General features: G+C 35.6%; 1 protein-coding gene across 1 annotated transcript in view; it reads right to left on the bottom strand.

The window, feature by feature from the left end:
- SLC18A2 (solute carrier family 18 member A2) overlaps window positions 1-16,402 on the bottom strand; it is a 42,869-nt gene extending 26,467 nt beyond the window's left edge. The window contains exons 1-3 of the mRNA XM_051981516.1: window positions 16,251-16,402; window positions 15,367-15,517; window positions 13,611-13,953 (exon numbers count right to left, since the gene is read on the bottom strand). Coding sequence (XP_051837476.1) covers window positions 13,611-13,953; window positions 15,367-15,487 — 464 coding nt within the window. The 5' untranslated portion in view covers window positions 15,488-15,517; window positions 16,251-16,402. The remainder of the gene's footprint in view (window positions 1-13,610; window positions 13,954-15,366; window positions 15,518-16,250) is intronic.
- Between the last annotated feature and the right edge of the window lie 4,206 nt (window positions 16,403-20,608).

The following is a 20,608-nucleotide window of genomic DNA, read 5'->3' as shown; positions in this document are numbered from 1 at the left end:
CTCCCACTTGTGTACCAAAATCAGAGTAGCAAATAATTTTTGACTTGCCATAACTATAAAGAATAATATCATTCATTCATTATAAAAATCAATCTAGATTCTAGTCCATGGCAAGTTAGAACAATGAATCAAATCCAATGAGATGAAATGTACTAGGGATAAATGTTGTCTTACACTTAAATTAAAAAAAATCTCTTTTCCATTTCTACCTTCTTTTGAGGTCATTATGTTCCTTTTGCTCAATTATTAGCTTGCAGTATGTGCCTACTGGCACATACTATAAGTTTTTCCACGGCTCTTGGGTGACCAACTTAAATTCTCTGGGGATTGTGCATTCCATGATTCAGAATTATATGGGATTATCTAAAGACTATTGTTATTAAGAAAAGGAACCTTTATTTCAGGGAGAAACTTGGAGTAATCAAAAGAATTATGCAGTTTTCCAAAAGCAATTCATTCCCTGCTTCTGATCAATTCCCAATCAAACTCATTATCAATATGTAATATCAGCTTAAACTTGTAACTTAAAGACCACTTTTTTGATTTGTCCATCCAGTTGCCCTGAATAGTAGCCATTCTTTATCTACTTTATTTCTGCACCATGGATAGTTAGGGTGAACTATTTTAAATGATTATAGAATTCATGTAAGTAGCTCTGCAATGCTCAGGGATCTGATGTAACCAATACAATACAAACAGAATCTGAAGGACTTCATCCTTCATTTGTAGCAGAAGTCCTTAACCTTTTGTATACAACTTCTTTGGCAGTGCAATGAAGACTATGAACCCATTGTCAGAATAATGTTTTTAAATGAAATAAAATACTTGGGATTATAAGTGAAATTAATTATAGTGGAAAAGTTATGAAAATATTTAAAAAATAAGATCATGGGGCCCAGATTAAGAATAAATTCCTGTCTTCTATTTTGACTGTGTAATGAACAACCTCCATGTTGGTGGTAAGGACCCATCTTCTTTTATTATGTCTCATTTGATATTAGTAATCATGGGGTTGTCTAATAAAGTTCTCTATATTTGTATCTTTCAAATAACTTTTTTCTTATTTGAAAGTATGCATGGGAAACATCTTGTCAAAAGAAAACCTTTAAAGTAGCATTTTGTTTTTCTGAATAAAATGCTTTTTCATTATCTCTTTATCTTTTGATCAAAAGCATGACTAAAAACATTGTTTGCTATAGAATATCATATGTATAGAAGCCTATCTACTTCCTTCCCCTACCCTCATCAAGTATGTCTTCAATATTTGTAGAGATTATTCTCCTAAAAAAATTGTAGAAATGGAGAAGTTAGCATATGAGTCACTATTAAATGGTATTCTTTGAATCTCTCTTTTTTGGTAACAAAAACATACATGATTTTTTCCAGAACTGTGGCATCTTCCCTTATTTCAGATACTTTGGGAACTAATTTCTTAATCTCTTTAAAACTTTACAGTACATTCCCACTCTGTGCATAATTGGTCTGGTTTGGTTGCTGTTTCCTTTATTTATTTATTTTTTTAGTGTCAATTTTACTGCCTCATGGAGTATCTTGGAAACTGTGATGTTAGTTAATAGTGATTAGATAAGTTTATTATAAAAATATTCATAAATCTTTCCCATTCAATTTTTTTTTGGTATTCTACATCCAGTTTTACCTTAACCTTTACATTAACATCCTCAGGATGACTTGCTTTATACTGTTTTATTGACATTTTATATCTGATATTGCTTTAGTATTATGCCATCCTCCTTTTGTAAGAGATTATAAATGAACTTATATCCTGAACTAATGCTTCCCTTACAGGCTGCCATCTCTTTCTTCATGACAAAGAAATAAAATATCTGCTGGCTGAGTGTCTGAGGCGTTTTTGGTATCATTGTTGTGACAAATGATATATAATGGTTACACTTTCTTTAAGAAATGATAACAGTCTATGTCAATAGCTGTAGCTTTGTCCATTTTTCAATTTCAACTGATTGTCTTAATAGGCTGAGTTTTGTACCTCATATTCATGTCCTTTCCTCTAATTTATTATTGATTTTGATCTTTGTTCTAGCAAGTTGGGGACCTGACAGTACACAAACAGCAGATTTAAAAATATATAAGTAACCAGAAGCTGTGACTCATCCTTCCATTTATCCACAAGTTCCTTTTGAATTCTGGTTTCATTTAGTAAGGGTATCAAAATTTATAGAATTAATTTATTGGTTACTGGATCAGGATATTACACTTAGAGTAGCATCAGTAAATCATCAAAGTTGACTAAAGATGAGAGTGGAGGAGTTGTGCAAAGCTGTATACATTATGTACATTGTTGGTAGAGCTTTGAACTATTCCAACCATTCTGGAAATCAATTTGAAATTATGCAAATAGAATGACTAAAAAAAGTGACTAAAAAGATTCCATAGTGAGGCATATACTATAAGAAAGCCAATGACAAAAAACCCCATAGACATCAAATATTTATAGCAGCACGTTTTGTAGTAAGAAAGAACTGAGTACAAAGTAGATATCCATTGATTAGAGAATGGCTGAATGAAATTATGATACATGAATGTAATAGAATTGTATTGTGCTTAAGAAATGATGAATATGTGAATACAAAGAAGCAAAGAAAAATATAAAAATTCATTCAAAGTGAAGGAAGAAAAACTAGGGAAATGATCTATACAACAATAACAATGTACACAACATTGTAAATAGAACAGCAATGTAAATAGGAAGAATCACAGACCAATAGCAATTGAATGCTATGGAACTATAATAACCAAGACTAAGCCCAAAGATATGTAAAAAATTATTTCCCTACTTAGAGTGGTGGAGAACATGGGTATGGAACACTTTGTGCAATGTCAGACTTTTTTGATATGCCAATTAGTTTCTCTAACCCTTTGGTTTTTTTACAATTATTTTTTATATTAGGATTCTTAATTGAGGTCTACAGACCCTCAAGAGTTAGATTTCAGGAGATTTGTGAGCTGGAAAGGGAAAAATATGTATATATTTTTGTTTTCACTAATTGAAATTTAGCTTTCAGATAGAAGATAGAGAAGAAACCATTATTCGGGATCCAGAAGCTTTACTAGATTGCTAAAGATATCCAAGATAAAAAAATAAGAACTCTTGCAATAAAAGATAACTTTTTAAAAGCAGTTGGGAGAGGATTCCATTGGGAAATGTAGACAATGTAAAAATAAACAAAACCAATAATCTTTTTTTTTTAAAGAGAAGAACTGAGTTTCAGTCCTGGTTCTGCCATTTTCCAATTTATGACCTTGGGGAAAGCATTAACTTGCTTGAGAGTGTTTCCATGTCAATGAAATAAAAGGTAGATTAGGATCCTTCTGGTTCTGATAGTCCTTGTATTTGCATTGATGTTAGTCCAAATAGATATATTTTTTTTAAGATCCACACACATACAAACCCCTAATATTTTTCCTTCTTCCAATATTTAATGATCTTTAGAGTATGGCAATTTTATCAAAAGCTAATAAACTTTGACATTTAACAAAAATCTGAATCTCTTTTCTCATACTTGCTCATACCATATTTTCCTTTGCCCTTTTCAAAAATCGCAGAACAAGCTGATTATTGCTGATTATACAGACCTGCATTATAAATCTTGGTGACTGGGTATCTCTGACTTGCTCTTTTTAAAATTCTTTCTAATTTCTTATTCTTATTCTAGGAGTTCTTAGCCTGTTTAATATTATTGATTCTTCTGGTAAAGTCTATGGACTCCTTTCTCTCAAGAATATTTTGCTGCAGATAACTGAATAAATGTGTATACATATATTGGATTTAATATATATGTATAAACATATATACATATTTAACATGTATTGGACTACCTGTCTTTTAGGGGAGTGGGTGGGGAGTAGGAGGGGAAAATTTGAAACAGAAGGTTTTGCAAGGGTCAAGTTGAAAAATTATCCATGCATATATTTTGTAAATAAAAAGGTATGATAAAATTTTTTAAAAGAATGTTTTGCTGCTTACCTTCATAATTGAATAAAATACAAGTTTTATTTAGAAATGAGTGAAAATAAAAATGAAAAATTTCCCATTTAAGTTAACAGAATATGAAATTTTATATCATATAAGTATACATTGATATATTCATATGTATATAATTTGTATCAGTATCATTAATCATATACACATGAATTGTATATATTAATATGATTGTTTAAGTGAAACCTCTGATATCTATCCACAGATCTGAGAGTCCATGGACTCCAGGTTAAGAATCCCACTTCTAGATTGTGAGGTAGCCAAGAGATCCAGTCTACCTCCAAAGGGCTTTACACATAACAAAAGCATCAACTTGAGATTAAAAATGCCTAAAATAGCCTGAAAAAGAGGAAGTGTTTGTATATCAATTGCTCAGAGCCAGGGACCCAGTGAATCCAGTGGGACTGGTTGTCAGAGAAGATGCTTATTAACACAATTATACTAGAAGGCAGTGAATCACCAAGGTCTATGGATGTGCACATTTTGGTCATTTTAGCAAAGGACGTCATTCTTATCACACAGACTGACAGAGACTTAGGACTCTGTCCTATGGTACTTCTGTGGAAGGTTGTCCAGAAGATGTGGCCTATTTTCCTTACTGTCAATCCCTTTTATTTACTATTTGCTCACTTTGTGGAGAGCAATTTTTAAAAAATCTTGAAATCCTGCTATACTGTGATTGATTAGCCTCCATGACATGAAGGGCCTAAATGAGGCTAAATATTTGGAATACTCACAAAATATTCTTAATTCCAGAATCTTTCTAAGAAGGCACAGGTAGATCTCATTATAGAAATAAATGTGCAAACAAGCAGCATATAAAATGAATTTCTGTAAATTCACCTGTAAATGCACCAGGGAAGCTTGCTTTTAGAGGGCATTCTATTGTGACTTTCTCTCTCTCTCATTATGAAAAGACTAATTACAAGCTAGTTAGTTATTTGTATTATAAATCCATATTTCCACATATCAGTTTTTCTTCAAGTGACACATTAAGTGTCCTATAAGTCATTGGAGTGCAGATTGCTTTTTCTGTTAATACTTTCCTTATTCTCTGAAAATACATTATCTTGATCATTCAGTGGGGAAAGAAACCCCCAATCTTCTAACCATTATCTTCTGACTTTTCTGCATACTTAGTTAACAACATTTCCAACTAGAGAGTCTTTCCTCAAACAGCTGCTTTTCCTGCCAACTGTGAAACTGAAAAGGTCACTGCTTATTACCAGAAGGCTCACTTCAGACTAACTGACAGTAAATAGAAAACCTCTATATCCTAAGTACAAAGTCTTTTTAAATAAATTTGTTTTTGTTAGCTTGATGTTAGCTAAAATGACAGTGTTTGGGCTGTCCAACTCACTGGAATAGAAGTCAGGAGACCTTTGGCCTAGTGCTAGTTCTTCCATTTACTTTCTAAAGGTAAGTCATTTACCTATTTCAGAATTTGATAAAATCAAAAGGTCAGAGTAGATGAGTTCTGAAATCCTCCTTTCAGTGCACATTGTATGTTTCTCTAGGAAAAGTCCCTGAATTTCAAGTTATATGAGAGAACTTTAGATTATTATTTAACATGGACCAGAATAGTAACCTAGTTATTGATATGGATTGGTAAAAAACAGGATTTTGAGACACTGAGAAGCCTAAAATGAAATTGGAGAAGATGCCCCATTCTTGGAAATAACTGAGAAATCAAACTGAGTCGACTCCTTAGGATATATTCCTGTTCTAAAAATTCTGGTAATATTGACCCTCACACTTGTCAAATGAAATCTGCTTTTTTCACCACTCCCACTGTCACTTCTAACAGCAGTAACTTCAGTATGAAAAGACAGAAAAGAGATTTTCACAATGTCTTGGCAAGAAATATTTTTTTCTGGGTTTTTATTCAGGAAATTCATCTTTGTAACTGAATGCTGAAAAAAACCTACTATACTTTTCATTTTCACATGCTAATTGAATGAAACCTACTATGAAGCTGGTTACTTGTCCCTTAGAAATATAATTCAAATGACTAAAGGCACTCTCAGGCTTTGGTAGGTTCACGAATTGTTTCTGAACCTACTATATGACAAAAAGAGAAGGTTGAGAGATTCAAATTTGGACACTTGATCCCACCCATTTATTTATTGAACAAACTTTACAATAATAATAATAATTCACATTGATTTAGTATGTTAAGGTTTAGAAAGTACTTTTTATATACATTATCTCAAATGAATTTTCAAATGATTTTTGACACAACCCTGTGAAATCAGTGTCATTATGATTTCCACTTCATTGAGGAAGAAACTCAGACCAAAAGAAATTAAATGACTTCAGGGGTTGGGTGAAATAACTTGTAAATGTCCAAATTGGAAATCAGACTAAAATCTTCCTAATTTATTAAATGCCTACTATGTACAAGGTTCTGTGTTAAGCAGGGTAGGAAATACAAAGATGAAAAACACATTTTTTGCTCCACTCCCATCTCTCCCTGCCCCCACCACTGACTCAGAATCAAAGGTAGACAAGGGAAGGAGGGCATATTACATAGGGCAGAGTCAACAAGAGTCATTTAAAAATAGAACTCTTTATAAATGCACATACTGTTCATGCCATAAAATTCAATTCTCCATTCATAACCCATAGGAATTAATTTTTTGATAGATTAAAATCATACATTATCATGAAGGCACAAATTCTCTGCCAGCCAGTACCACAGAGGAAAGGTAATTTTCAATCTCTCCCTAGAGTTTATCCAAGTTTGTCTGTCCTCAAGAAGCTTAGTCTCATGGGAAGAAATTTTCATTCTTATTTTGGAAACAATACAACCCAAAGGTTATAAGTTTAAATTCTGGCTCTATAATTTATTACATATATGACCTTGGGAAACTGAACTTAGTGGAGAACAGACCACAAAATCAAGAATTCAAGTCCTAAGCTAACACATCCTAGTTATATGAGAGACTTATTTAATCTCTCCATGTCTCAGGCAACTCTTTGGAAAATAATTGCCTATAAGCATAGGTGAGAAAAAATCTCTTTCCCAAGAGTTCCCTACACTATGGAAATCATAAGCCTAGTGACTTTAGACAATTCTCTTCAATTCTATATTTTCCACCTTTGATAAATGAACATGGTAGTCTATATCAAGAGTTTGTAACCTGGGGTATATGAACTTATTTTATATGTTGAGAACTGTTTCCACTGGCTTCCTTTGCCATATTCTATATTTTATTTTATGCATCTAAAAATTATCATTCTAGGAAGGATTCATGGTCTTTAGGAGATTCCCATGACTTCATGAGACACACAAAAAGACTCAGAACTTAGTTACAAATGATTTCTAAGGATCTTTCTTTCTTTTAATCCTTTGACAACTCTGATTCTAATATTCTTCCAAGTTGACTATTTTACTCCAAATAGTACATCAATTAAGAACACAAAATGGTTGAATCTGTGTGAAAGTCATTCCTCCAAACCTCATTCTTCTCACAATATCTAGGAATCTCTTAGTTAAGGCTAGCCAAAATTTATGATAATAAAATACTTTGTGATAAGCCATATTATTTTTCCTGTTTGAAGAACCTTCAAGAATTATCCTGCAATGATTTACATACAATAATACCAATGCTACAACAATGGCAGTATAGCAACAGACAAACGATTGCAGTCTTGATTTTGTTCAATTCTACCTGGTACAAACAGGGAGAACCCTACTCAGATGTAGAAAAGTCTGTCATCATGGCAAAGGATACAAATACACAACATAGTAAGGAAAATAAGGAAAAGGAAAGGCAGTATGGTATTAGTACCATAAATAGTATTATTATTTATTATTATTATTACCATCTCTGCAAATATTTTTTTCACTGAAGGCAAGATGCTTTCCTCTCCCATGGCCTCCATTTTCTCATCTGTCAAATGGAAGATTAGACCAGTCCTAAAATTCTATGAAATGAAGTGCTTGTATGTGGAAAAAGGAAAGATGTTGAAGGCAGAAAGTAAGCACTATCTATCTAAATTAGTCTTGAATAAAAAATTCTGAGGTTGAATGGTGCAGGAATCATATTAAAACGTAATTGGCAAATGTTTAATAAAACAAATATAAATACAATACACCATAGATAATGTTGATTTGTGCTTTCCTAAGTAAATATGTGACCCACAGGTTCATTTCTATTTGATTTTGACACCACTATGATGACATCTGAGGTCCTCCTCATTCTACTTTTATTATTCTGTTATTCTACGATCCCTGAGCACACATACAGTTTTAGAAGAAAGAGGTAACCTCTGGAGATACTAAATATCTGAAGGAAACCAGTTTGGTATAAAAAATTTTGTTGAAGGATAAATCAGATCAATGATCTGGACTTCTTCTGGGAGTAGAAAATTCCCTATCAAAGTCCAGGTTTTAAGCGGTGTTCCTTGGCAAGCTGAGAGTGTTGTAAAGTGAATATAAGGTTCAAAGAGGAGATAGAGCAAATGGTCTCAAAACCTTCCTATCCTCTCTAGGTTTCTATGAACCTCTTATGGATAATTGGGAGCAATATTTTAAAAGCTAGTATTTATATAGCATATTAAGGTCTGCAAAGAACTTTACAGATATTATCTCACATTATTCTCATAACAACTCTAGGAAATAGGTGCTATTATTGTCATGCTATTTTACCAGTAGGGAAATTGGGTCAAACAAATTAAGTGCCTTGCCCAAGGTCACACAACTAGTAAGTGTCTGAGACCAAGGTTGAATTCGTGTCTTCCTGATTCCAGGTCTGACATTATCTCCATTGTGCCACTTGACTGTCTCTAGTAGCCATTGTAACTGGAAATGCTACCTTCTACTTCAAGCCCTTTCTGATTCCCTCAGTGGCGAGTACTTTTCTTACCCATCATGCTATCCCCCACCAAAATTATGCTTTAAAAATTTTGTATATATCTACATATAAGCTCTTAGAAGGCAGGAACTATTTCATTTCTGTCTTTGCATCTCTCATCAATCAGCAAAGTGCCTGACAAGCACCAGTTAGGTATTTCATAATAGCCTGCTAATTGAATGGTCAATTAATCCTATATTTAAAAAATAGCAAAGTTAAACAAGGTTTCTCTCTGGGAAAAGTGTATCTATGTGTATGGACATGTCCACATGCACATGTATATGTACATGTATTTATGCTTGTATTTGCATGAGAACATACACAGAAATATGTATACATGCCATGTGTATTACATGCAGTGTATATATAAAAAACCCCAATTGTAGGCAACTAAAGCATTAGTCTCATGCTGAATGTTTAATTGTGAAAAAGCCACTGTGTTTAAACAAGCTGCTTCCCTTGACAAAAGCAAAACATTACAATATGAACCAGCTTTAAAAACTCATTCATTTTCCATTTGCATTTGGAGAATTGTTGAATGCAATCATTTCGATTCCTGAGTCTCCTAGAACTGCACAGTGTCGTAACACCACTCCCACCAGGTGTCTGGCAAGGGCATTATTATGATAATGTCTTCCAATTTGCTGTGTGCTAGATGAGCTCTTTGCTTTCTCAGAACACAAAACCTTAAGCAGTTTTCTATAATTATGTTAGATGTATTTTCAAGAAGTGCTCTTATTTGGTCTTCCCACACATAGAGACCCAAACATTTTTGAAACCATGACTAGTTAAATTTATTTGATTTTTTTTTAATGACAAGAAGATAAATTGTTGTATTTATAATGATACATCTTAGTGGGATCATAATCTCAAACCAGCCTTGGATTAGTTTTGTAAGTATATTTTGCCCCCTACCATCTAAAAATAATTTTCTGACTTATTAACAAGAATAGGGGCAGGATGTGGTTCTGGGCCATTATCGTGACTCTAATATGACCTAGCAGTCTGCCACATAGAAGTCTAGGAAATGAATGGAGACAAGCTATAAATGTGAATAAAGTCTTCCTGACTGTGGGTCAGCAATGCCATTTTTCTAGATCTATGATTTCCTAATAGTACAACCCCACAATGTATATGTGATCAACCAAACACTGGGAAGATAGATTATGTCCAACCTTTCAGCTGGCATGAAACTTTTTGTTTGGGAAAAAAGATCTGTCACAAAGACACTTAGTTCTAAATGGAGGAAGTGCATTGTTGCCTGTTAGTAAATCATGATATTCAGTTTTTCGATCCTATCTACCAATTAGACAAGGGTTTTCACTGAAATTCAGCTTACAGTAAATTTCCATCTTCTTTGATGTTATCAATTGTTACAAACTTATCAGAAGGTGTTGACTTTTTATATTAAAAAAAATGGATTCAAAATCCATTGAAAAACTTTTATTTCGAAGGTTTTGTTTAGAAGAAACCCAAGTTGGAGTTTTCTTGGCAGAGTGGTTCACAATTTCCTTCTCCAACTTATTTTATAGATGAAAAACTGAGGCAAACAGGGTTAAGTGACTTGCCCAGGATTGCACAGACAGATTTGAATTCAGGAAGATGATTCTTCCTGACTCTAACCATTGCACCACTTATATATCCCATGAGTCCCTTCCTTTTATAACATAATTTCAACCCAAATACACATTCAAATAAGACTCTCTGTCCTTTACCTTTATATTGTCCTTCACTCTTTGGTTTGTGGCTGCTGCAAAAGGTATTGGGCAATGGCCATGTATTATTTTTTGCTCCAAACCCCATCTCTTTTTTGAACTTTTCTATTTCCATAGAGGGTACTTTCAGCCTCCTACTCTTCCAGGTTCTCAACTTCTCTCCTTATTTTGAATGTCTCATTCAATTAGAACTGTTTTCTTCAACAGCCTTTTTTTTAATCCTCCTTGACCAGGCCGAGTTTGACACTGTGGATTGTGCTTTTGTGCAATACTTATTCTCTTCTCTTTGAGATGCTGAAAATGACAAGGGTCACCTAGAAAGGCATGTCTCTCATATCTACGTATAAGAACTTAGGAGCAGAATTTTCTAACCTCTTTATAAAACTACCAAATAAAAGACTTGTTAAGTGAGTATTTAATACACTTGTTAAAATATAAATAGTCAACACCCTCTGAAAAATTTGTAACAACTAATAAACATCAAAGGAGATGGAAATTTCACCTTTTTTTTTTTACAAGGTAGTTGGGGTTAAGTGACTTTTTTAGAGTCACACAGCTACAAAATGTTAGTGTCTGAGGATGAATTTGAACTCTGGTTCTGACTCCAGAGTTGGTGTCCTATCACTATGCCACTTAGCTTCCCTGAAGATGGATATTTATTAGCTAAATTTCAATGAAAATCTTTACCTCATTGCCAGATAGGATTGAAAAACTTAATATCATGGTTTAATAATGGGTAACAATGCACTTCCTCCATTTAGAGCCAAGTATCTTTGTGTCAGATCTTTTTTCAGCTATGAAAACCATTAATATCAAATATTGTAATTAACTAAATTTAGAACCAGATCTTTGCATCAATGTAACAAAAAAGCATTAAGCCAAGATTTTTTAAAATAGTAAAACATATTCAATAATATTGCTTTCACTAAATACCATTATTAATAATAATATTTTAGTGAGACTAAAAAAGGGTTTGTAATTGTTAATCAATAAAATGTTATTTCAACTTCCTCTTTTTCATTTCTATTTTGGGGCAAGTTCTTAATTTACATAACTGTTAGTACAATGGGACATGTATATTTTATAAATAAATACTCACATTTATTTATTTTTCAATGATAGGGGTGTGTGCCAAAAAAGTTTGAAGACTATTGCTTTAGACAAAGCATTTCATATATATAAGATCGTTTAGTCTTTTCCAGGTACTCTCAGAACTTCTTTTTCATCTCTTCTTCATTCCTAATGCTATCCCTTTGCATCTCCTCCCCTCATATCCTGCATTATTAGGTTGTTTGGTTTCCCCAGCTCCAATTCATTTTGTACACTGATATGGACTTAATACTCTGGTGACTTTTCTTTCTTGCTTTGAGCAAGAATTTGTAAAGATCCCGTACTGCCTGTTTTTTGGGGTCTAAATTATTCTGTTGAGTTTTACAGACCTTCCATAATCTACCCCAACTACCAATTCCTTTTTTTCTCACTATTTTCCAAATGACCCTTCTCTCCCCCTACGCAGACAGCTCTCCTTCAATCACCCCTCTCACTCACTACCATATTCATTTCCTTCTCTGTGCCTTTATTCACATTGTTACTGTCATGTAAAATATCTTCCATCATGCAATCCCATCTTATACTTCTATCAGTGGTTCAGCTCAAGACCAGCATCCTCAGTAGAGCCTTCTATAATGACCCCAATTCATATCAGGCTTGTAGGATCATAATTTTGAACAGGAGAGATATTAGAAACTATCTATTATAGAATGATGTCTGACTTTGTATATAAGGAAACTAAGGTCCAGAAAATTTAAGTGAGTTGCCCAAAGTCACACAGATGGTAAATTGCTTAGCCAGATCTCTACATCTCTGGTAATACTCATATCTGTTTATTATATATTATTCCAGTCCTTTATCAAATAGGACAATTGAAATCTCATTGAAATGAAATGAAATCAATTGAAATGAAATTAAAATTCTGACATGCATGAATATATATGTCCATAAATGTATGTATATAATGCAATCTTATTTATTCATTGTTTCTTATGTGTATATCTTGTTTAAATTATAGATTATTAGAATCTGAGACATCTTAATTATTAGGCAGATGAGGAAACTGATAAAATGATATCTACCAAAATGATAAACTAATTATAGGTGAAGTTTATGACTTTGTATGCCATAGTACCTTGCATCATTCTGGACAAATGTTTACTGTCCACTAAATACTTGATTTATCAATTCACATAAAAAGTAAAGAGCTGATTTTATTATCTAGAAAATTTAATTCAAGAAAACATTTTTTGCTAGTAATGTCCAGATAATAGGTCTTAAAATAAGGGATGTCTTTAAGGAGATAGAGATTGAATGATTCCCTTAATTTGCCATTTAATCTCCTATGTATAGAGACAAGCCTAGCAACTAAGAAAATGGAAGGACTTAATACATAGCTCCAAAGTTGCCTTTAAAATGCTATCTATAAGCAAGTCTCATGGATGTCATTTTTTCACAATCTTTCCTCTTGGCCATACAATCCAAAAAGAAGTTCTCAAAAAGAGGTATGGAGCCAGGGTGTGGGAAAAGGGGGAAGAAACAAAGCTAAATGACACTTAGAAATTCTGGATAGGCAGTGGTTACTGTGGAATAGTAAGTAAACAAAGGCTATTTTTGCAACTGTTCACTGTTCAAACCCAGGATTAATAATCAGAATGGCAGATCAAAATACTGATTACTCTCACTTTAAAAAAATCTCCTAAAGTTATTTTGGAGGATAAGAAAAAAAGACAAAGATAAGAATGCATCCTTAATCTGACATGAGAGAAGAGATCATGGGTAAAGGGTAAAAGGTATGGTAGCAATTGGCTTGTCCATTTGACGTCCATGGAAATTATCTCATGGATGAAAAGAAAGACAGATTCTAAGAAAAAAAGTAGCAAGATACTGTAAAAGGTAAGAAGTTAGTTTGGCAGATATTGCTTGATAGGTGTTAGTAATACATGATTTCACTAAGGAATGACCTACCTGTTAGTCATTGGCCCTATGAAAGGGTTAGTGAGGAGTTGTATGGTTGCTTTGGAAGCAAATAATAAGCCGACTTGAACGTTTTCATTAAGCAGGTCTTTGTCTTCCTTGGGACAGTCAGATGGGATGCTGGTTGCATTGACCACCATTTGCTGTGTCACTGTTTTATAGGACTGTCCCTGTCCACGTGCTTTTGTGGTATTTCCAGTGATCATTGTGGAGTTGTCGTAATAGGAGAAGATGCTGCTGAAGGTGGGAGACCCAGTTTCTGGTTTGACAGTTTGTATTTCTGTGGCATTATTTTCATGCTTAATGCTGTATAAGTAACTGGGAATGATGGGCACTAGAAACACAAGCAAAATAGAGAAGTGGTTGGCAACAACAAACTAGTTCTCTTCAAATTGAGTGGGAAAGGTAATTTACTAAAACAAGTTTACTTCATTTAACTTATCCTATTAATCTTCTATCTACTCAAGGACAGTTAAGAAAGTGAATCGCAATTTATATCCTTTACTCTCTCCACATAGCCCTTTAATTCATGGTGGTTCACCATAAGCCATCATTTCCAAGAAGGCTAGTTAAAAGCAAAATGTGGTCTGTATTTATCCAGGATTTTCAGTGTTTCTCCAAACATAGAATGTATTCAGCTATAAGAACATTTAAATAAATAAAACAAGAAAATAGAAATCTAAATTGCATTATGTGTCATCAAAACACCACAGGAAATTACAATTTTGAAAAAAGCTTAAAACTTGGAATTTGCATTTATTATGTAATCTAGGCAATTCACAATTCCAAAGGGTTTCAGAGAGTACAAGCAACATTCATGATTCCACTAAAGCTCCAAGTAAAATATATCCAGTTAGACCATCAGTATAAAAGAACCAGGATAGTTTCTAGCCAAGAGCAAATTAGAGACTGCACCCTCTGTCCTCTCTCATACAAGAATCTGATCTATCTGTGGTTCAGAAGATGTGTCTGGCAAGTCTCAAACGGAAATAACAGAAGCCACCTCATATTGAACCAACCCTCTGTAATAATTGTCACTTAGATCTACTTAAAATTAAAGCATTTCAGGGTAAAGAAAACCTATCTTTGTTTTGTTTTGTTTTGTTTTTACTAATGGGGTTAATTCAGAAGACTTAATTTTCCATTTTTCAAATGAGGTAATCTAATAAAGTCTGAGTCTGAAGTTGACATCCTGTCAAAATTACCATAGAAGCTGGTCAGCAAATGTTCCTGGCGCAGCACATTCAATGGTACAATTTCAACTCTTATTCCTTGGTTTGGAGCTGGGGGGAAATGTTACTCTTTCTCATTGTTGTAGGAGTTGACCCTAAAATAAAGTGCATCTTCTTTAATGCTGAATTTTTTTTAAAGCCAGAAAACGATTAGAACTTTAGATATTATTTTTCTTCTGCAATAGAAATCTTTTCCACCACAATGAAATGGGGAGGGAATGTACTATCAAGAGGAAACATAAGTTCTGCTGCTTATCTGGAGAGTTGTATGTTACCACCGGGGAAAATGAAGCCACAAATAATGTCTCAGTAGTAGAAACAAAAGCTTAAGATTCTGAGTCCCAACTTCTAACCATGTGCTTTTGAGAACCGTGTCAAATTCCTGTAATTTATTTAGGAGCAAATCTCAAGGGTCAGGGTTACCAGAAAAGCATGGGGTAGCTAGGAACTATGATGCTAGGTCATATAAAATGCTAAAGAAAAAGCAAAAGCTAAGAAAGGAGACTTCCACTTACCCACAACAGTGAGCAGCATATTGTCCAAGAGGAGAGCAAGAAATACTATAAAAAGGATTAGTTTCCTAGACTGCCGGCTCTCACGAAGCCAAGTGAGGAGACCAAATTCAGCCAGAGCCATGACTCCTCGACCCTTTGGGCGTGACTGTTGCTGTAAATACAAAGGATAAATAGTTAAATTAAACTCTTGCTCTGTTCAGCCTCAAACATCCCTGCTTCTTACTCCATTTCCATCTTATAACCCAGGAAATGAGAGATGTTAGTGAACTAATTGAATCTTCATCCCTTTTCAATTGCATCCCTTCCAAGTCGACCTTGTTTGAGCTCTCGCTAACAAGACAAGATTGACTTTTTGAAAATAAAATGAAAACGAAAAGCGATGGAGTGAGTCTAATCCCAGCAATATTTCTTTGAGAGAAGCCCAGAAGCGGTGGGACTCACTTTGTTTACAAAGACTAATCTACTATGCACCCTGCCTCTATCTCTGGTCTTGATGAGGAGGGAAAGAATGTATGTGAATGGGACTTGAGGTTTTTTCTGTCTTCTCCAAGGTTGGTAAAAGGTTTCATTCAGTCTCAGCTTTCTGGAGAAACCCAGGGAGTACATGGATTTGAGCTGTCACTTGAGGAAAATTGATCCTAAACCCTTTCCTCTTCCAGCCCATCCCACTCCCATCTTAATCTCCAAATTCTCTAAGTCTTTTCTCATCTTCTCTGCCCTAACTAACCCTTCCTACCATTTGGTCTCTCCACCGTCTCACCCTACAACTCCATCCCCGCCTTATATGGGCGGAGGGAGCTCTCAAATTAGCCAAGCCAAGCTGGCGGGGTGACAGAAGGGAGGTAGTGAGGTGCTCCAGGAATCAGTTCTTCAGTGCGTCTTACCTAGAGATTGTGCTGGAGCTGAGTTCCGAGCGCAAGTCCCAGCAGGGAGCTGTCCCAGTGAGTTGGATCCGTTCTGGTAGCAGCACCGGCCCGCGGCTGCTGTGCTCTCCAGCTCCGTCCGGGTCTGGGTCGGAGTCTGTATCTCCACCTCTCAACGATGCCCTCCAGAGGCTCGGCTTTAGCGGGTCTGCTCCTTTGACGTCATGGCTCGATCCTTATCGCCCTTGCTCTGCCAACCAACCTGACCGGAGCATGAGAGGAGGGGGTGAGGAGGAGAGAACAGTCCTCTCCCATCTAGGCGGCTCAAAGCCTGGATGGTGTTCTGACCCCACCTCCTCGCCTCCCCCACCCCTCCCCCATCCCCCACACCCTCCCTCTTCCCCCCCTCATCTCCCAACTCCCACCCCCGTCTCCTCCATCACCACTCTCCGTGGACAGCTCTCCAGACATCAATTGAGCTGCCTTTCCCTACTAATTCTTGGATGGTGTGTGTATGTGTGTGAGAGAGACAGAGACAGAGACAGAGAGAGACAGAGAGACAAAGAAATACAGAAACAGAGAGAGACATAGAGACAGACAGAGACAGAGACAGAAGGGGGGGAGGAGAGAGGGAGAGGGTGAGAGAGACAGAGATAGACGGGGAGAGGAGGGGGAGGAGGAGGAAAGGGAGAGAGGAAGAGAAGCAGAGAAAAAAGAGCGACAGAGAAGAGAGAGGAGGAGAGAAGGGGAAAGTGGGGAGCGAGGGAGAGAAGGGGAGAGAAAAAGGAGAGAGATAAGAGACAGAGAGACAGAAAGAGATAGCAGGGGATAGAGAGAGACAGAGATGGGGGAAGGAGAGGGAGAAAGAAAGAAAGAGAGGGAGGAAGAGGAGAAAGAGAAAGAGATAGAGAGACAGAGACAGACAGAGATAGAGATACAAAGAGATAGGTAGAGAATATGGGGAGCAAGCCCTTTAACACTTGAAGTCCATTCATTCAATTACTCTGATTAGGAGCTGTCAGATACAGCTTTGAGTTTCTCTCTTTAATGGGTTTCCACTATCCTGCCTTCTTTTGTGTGCCTGATAGGCAAGACCCCTGGAGAAGGGGAGGGAAAATCAGATAAGAAATGAAAAAAATAGGGGGCTGGAAAAGACCACAGACCTGACATGTAGATACCTTCCAGCAGGGTTATTTCAATGCCCTTAGCCAAATGCCTCTGGGTTTATTTATTGTTCTATGAAATGGTCTCAATACCACCTGCCCTGCCTCTCAGAGATAGTTGTGATAAAGGAAATATATGCATCTGGAAGAGGTTTAAAAGGATAAAGGGCCCCTAATACATCTGTCTTGGGATAATCAATGTTTCAAGTAGCCAATCAGTCCCTGGACAGCTTTTCTGTTCTATATTCCAACCTCTTTGAAAAGGATGCTGGGGCTTCTGCCTTCCTAGGTGACTCCTGGAATAAAAATCAGGCTTGATAAGTTTCTCCTGGAAACACAGCGGGGAAAATTTGATGGCTTGAAAATTGAGAGAAAATGACAAAGAAACATCCATTTCTGCAATTAATTTAGAAGTGAGGACCAAAAGTCTGGTACAAGCTATTAAGAATTTAGTCAGGTACTTTCTTTCAGCACCATATAGAATCATAATAATGTTACAGGAAGACCAAAATCAAGAAATCAACTAGTTTAATTTCATTTTACAGATGTGTAAACTGAGATCCAGATAGAGTGAAGCAGCTTACACTTGGACATAGGTAGGATTCAGGTCTTTTGCCTCTCAGCCCAATACTCATTCCACTAGAATGAGCCATGCCTGTCAGTTGTTTAATTTTTTAGTTTCTATTTATTTATTTATTCACTCATTCATCTATTTATTTTGGTAAGGAAGAAGTCTACAGAAACTTTACATTGGGATATCAGGATTTGAATCTAGGCTTTGAATCTTTTTCATGATAGTGTTATTTAGGATGAATTACTTTATATCATTAAGCCTCAGTTTCCTCCTCTATATAAAAGGAGTAATAATACTTATACCACGCACTCTGCAAGGCTTTTTGTGAGGAAAACTAATGAGTTATATCTAAATAGAAAGTACTACATCAGATGGTTAACAACTAGGACATGCTTACAGAGGTGGGGCATCTGAGGCCTTCTAGGCTCTTCAGATCAGATCTGGGCATACTGGGATACTCAAAAAAGTCAATGCTCTCTACAATACTTTTAGATGCAACTGAGCTTAGAGAACATGTCTAGGTACATGAGAAAGCAGAGATAGCAGAGATAGAGGAAATAGTCACCACAGGGAGTGGTTGTCAGTATTTTTCTATATTTTACCCTGTTTCATTGGCCATGTTTAATTTGAAAAACGTTAGAATTTTACTTTTGAGTTAAGCAAACAAAAAGCAAATCTCTTGGTTTCTGTGCTTCTCCCCATCCACTCCTCATATTTGAATACATAAGCATGATGATCCCTCAGCACTTCCAATCTAAATCCAAAGGGTAGCCTGTTCTGGGGACAGTTCTGTGAAGCAAAAATAGGATTCAAGTTTAAGATTGGCTTGCAGATATGCCAGCCTGGAGGAAGAGGAATTATTTTCTTAGTCTCTGTCATTTCGTCCATAAACAGAAGAAAGTCAGACACTGAGATCTCTTTTGAGATTGAGGCTACTTAAGGCAGAAAGATCATAGCTCACTTCAGCAACTCTGTGTGCTCCCCTTTCTCCCTCTGGGATGCCATTTGCCTATGATTACTACTGCTCATTTGGAGGAAGATGGTTGGATAACTAGGTCAGCGCAGCAAGACACGCAGGAATTCTAAGATGTTCTAGAATATATGAGATTTAATGTTAAGTTCAGGTCAAAGCAATAAGAAAGATTACTAGGAATCACTGCTGTTGTTTTCATTCATGGGAGCAAATAACAACCAACTGAAGTTTATATAGCGCTTAAAGGTGCAAGTACAGCTATCCAGGATTTTTAAACAGAATTTCTTGGTACCCCCAGAATAAAATATAAATTCCTCACCTGGCATTTAAAGCCTTTTACAACCTTCCTCCTATCTTTGCCGTATGCTATACTTTACTCCCTTCCACATACTGTGATCCAGCACCAACCTCCTTGCTGCTTCTCACACAGGAAACTCCATCTCCTAACTTTGTGCTTTTCAGTGGCTGTCCCCCAAGCCTAAAATGTTTTCCTGCCTCACCTCTGCCTAATAATTTACTTGGTTCCTTCAAGACATAGTTCAAATCTTGTCTTCTACAAGGCCCTTTTCCTGGTTCTTTTCCTTGCTGTGCCTTCCTTTTGAGACTACCTCCATCTTCCACATGTATGTGTCATTGTGTATATGTGTGTGTGTGTATAGTAATTGTTTAGTCATTTTTAATTGTGTCCCACTCTTCATGACCCCTTTTGAGATACTGGAGGTGTTTGCTATTTCCTTCTCCAGCTCATTTTACAGTGTAGGAAACTGAGGCAAACAGAGTTAAGTAATTTGCCCAAGATTAAAATTTCTCTCTCTGTCTCTCTCTTCCTCTCTCAATTTCTTCTCTCTCTTTACATACATGTGCATCTATCTATATGTATAAATATACATGTATTCAGATACATATGTAACTGTATCTATGTATATTTTGTATGTACATAGCTGTTTGCATAGTTTCCCCTATTAGATATGAGCTCTTGGCAGGCAGGGATAGTGTTTTTGCATTTCTTTCTATATCTAGCTTTTAGCAAAGTGTTTAGCACATAGAAAGTGCTTAATAAATGCTTATTGATTAGACTGATCATTTATTAATTCAGAAAACAATAGAATCCAGCTGAATTCGAAACACTAGGATATGTCCTGAGAGAAGTATAGCATTAAGATATAATTCCCACTTTCAAGGAGTTTACAGGTTAAGATACACACACACACATATGTATGAAAGATATAATAACTATTTCTAATAAATTACATTACATGATTAAGTGAATTAGAGAAATGTGAAAAAAAATTGCTACTTGAGGTCTAGGAAGAAGGTTATTAGTGACTTAGGGATCTGACTTAGACTTTGAAGGAAGAGATGAAAGAGGAGAACATTCATGAGAAACAATATGAGCAAAGGTATGGTGATAAGAAAGCACAGTGCAAATCTGGGTTGCAGGGAGTAGTTCATAGAAGGTCTAGAATATGGAGTGCAAAAATAATGTATTATAAAATGTAAAGAGATGGGTGAACTGAAATGCCAGGAAAGGAGTATGAGCTTTACTTAAGAGGCAATAGAAATATATGGAAGAGTTTTGAGCAAAGAATTGTCATGATTAGATCTGTGTCTAAGAAATATTATTCTAGCAGTAGTAGGAAATATGGATTGGAATGGGAGGTGAGAATAT

This window comes from Antechinus flavipes, chromosome 2, assembly GCF_016432865.1.
Source record: "Antechinus flavipes isolate AdamAnt ecotype Samford, QLD, Australia chromosome 2, AdamAnt_v2, whole genome shotgun sequence".
NCBI lineage: Eukaryota > Metazoa > Chordata > Mammalia > Dasyuromorphia > Dasyuridae > Antechinus > Antechinus flavipes.
This window is presented reverse-complemented; position numbering and strand designations above follow the sequence as displayed.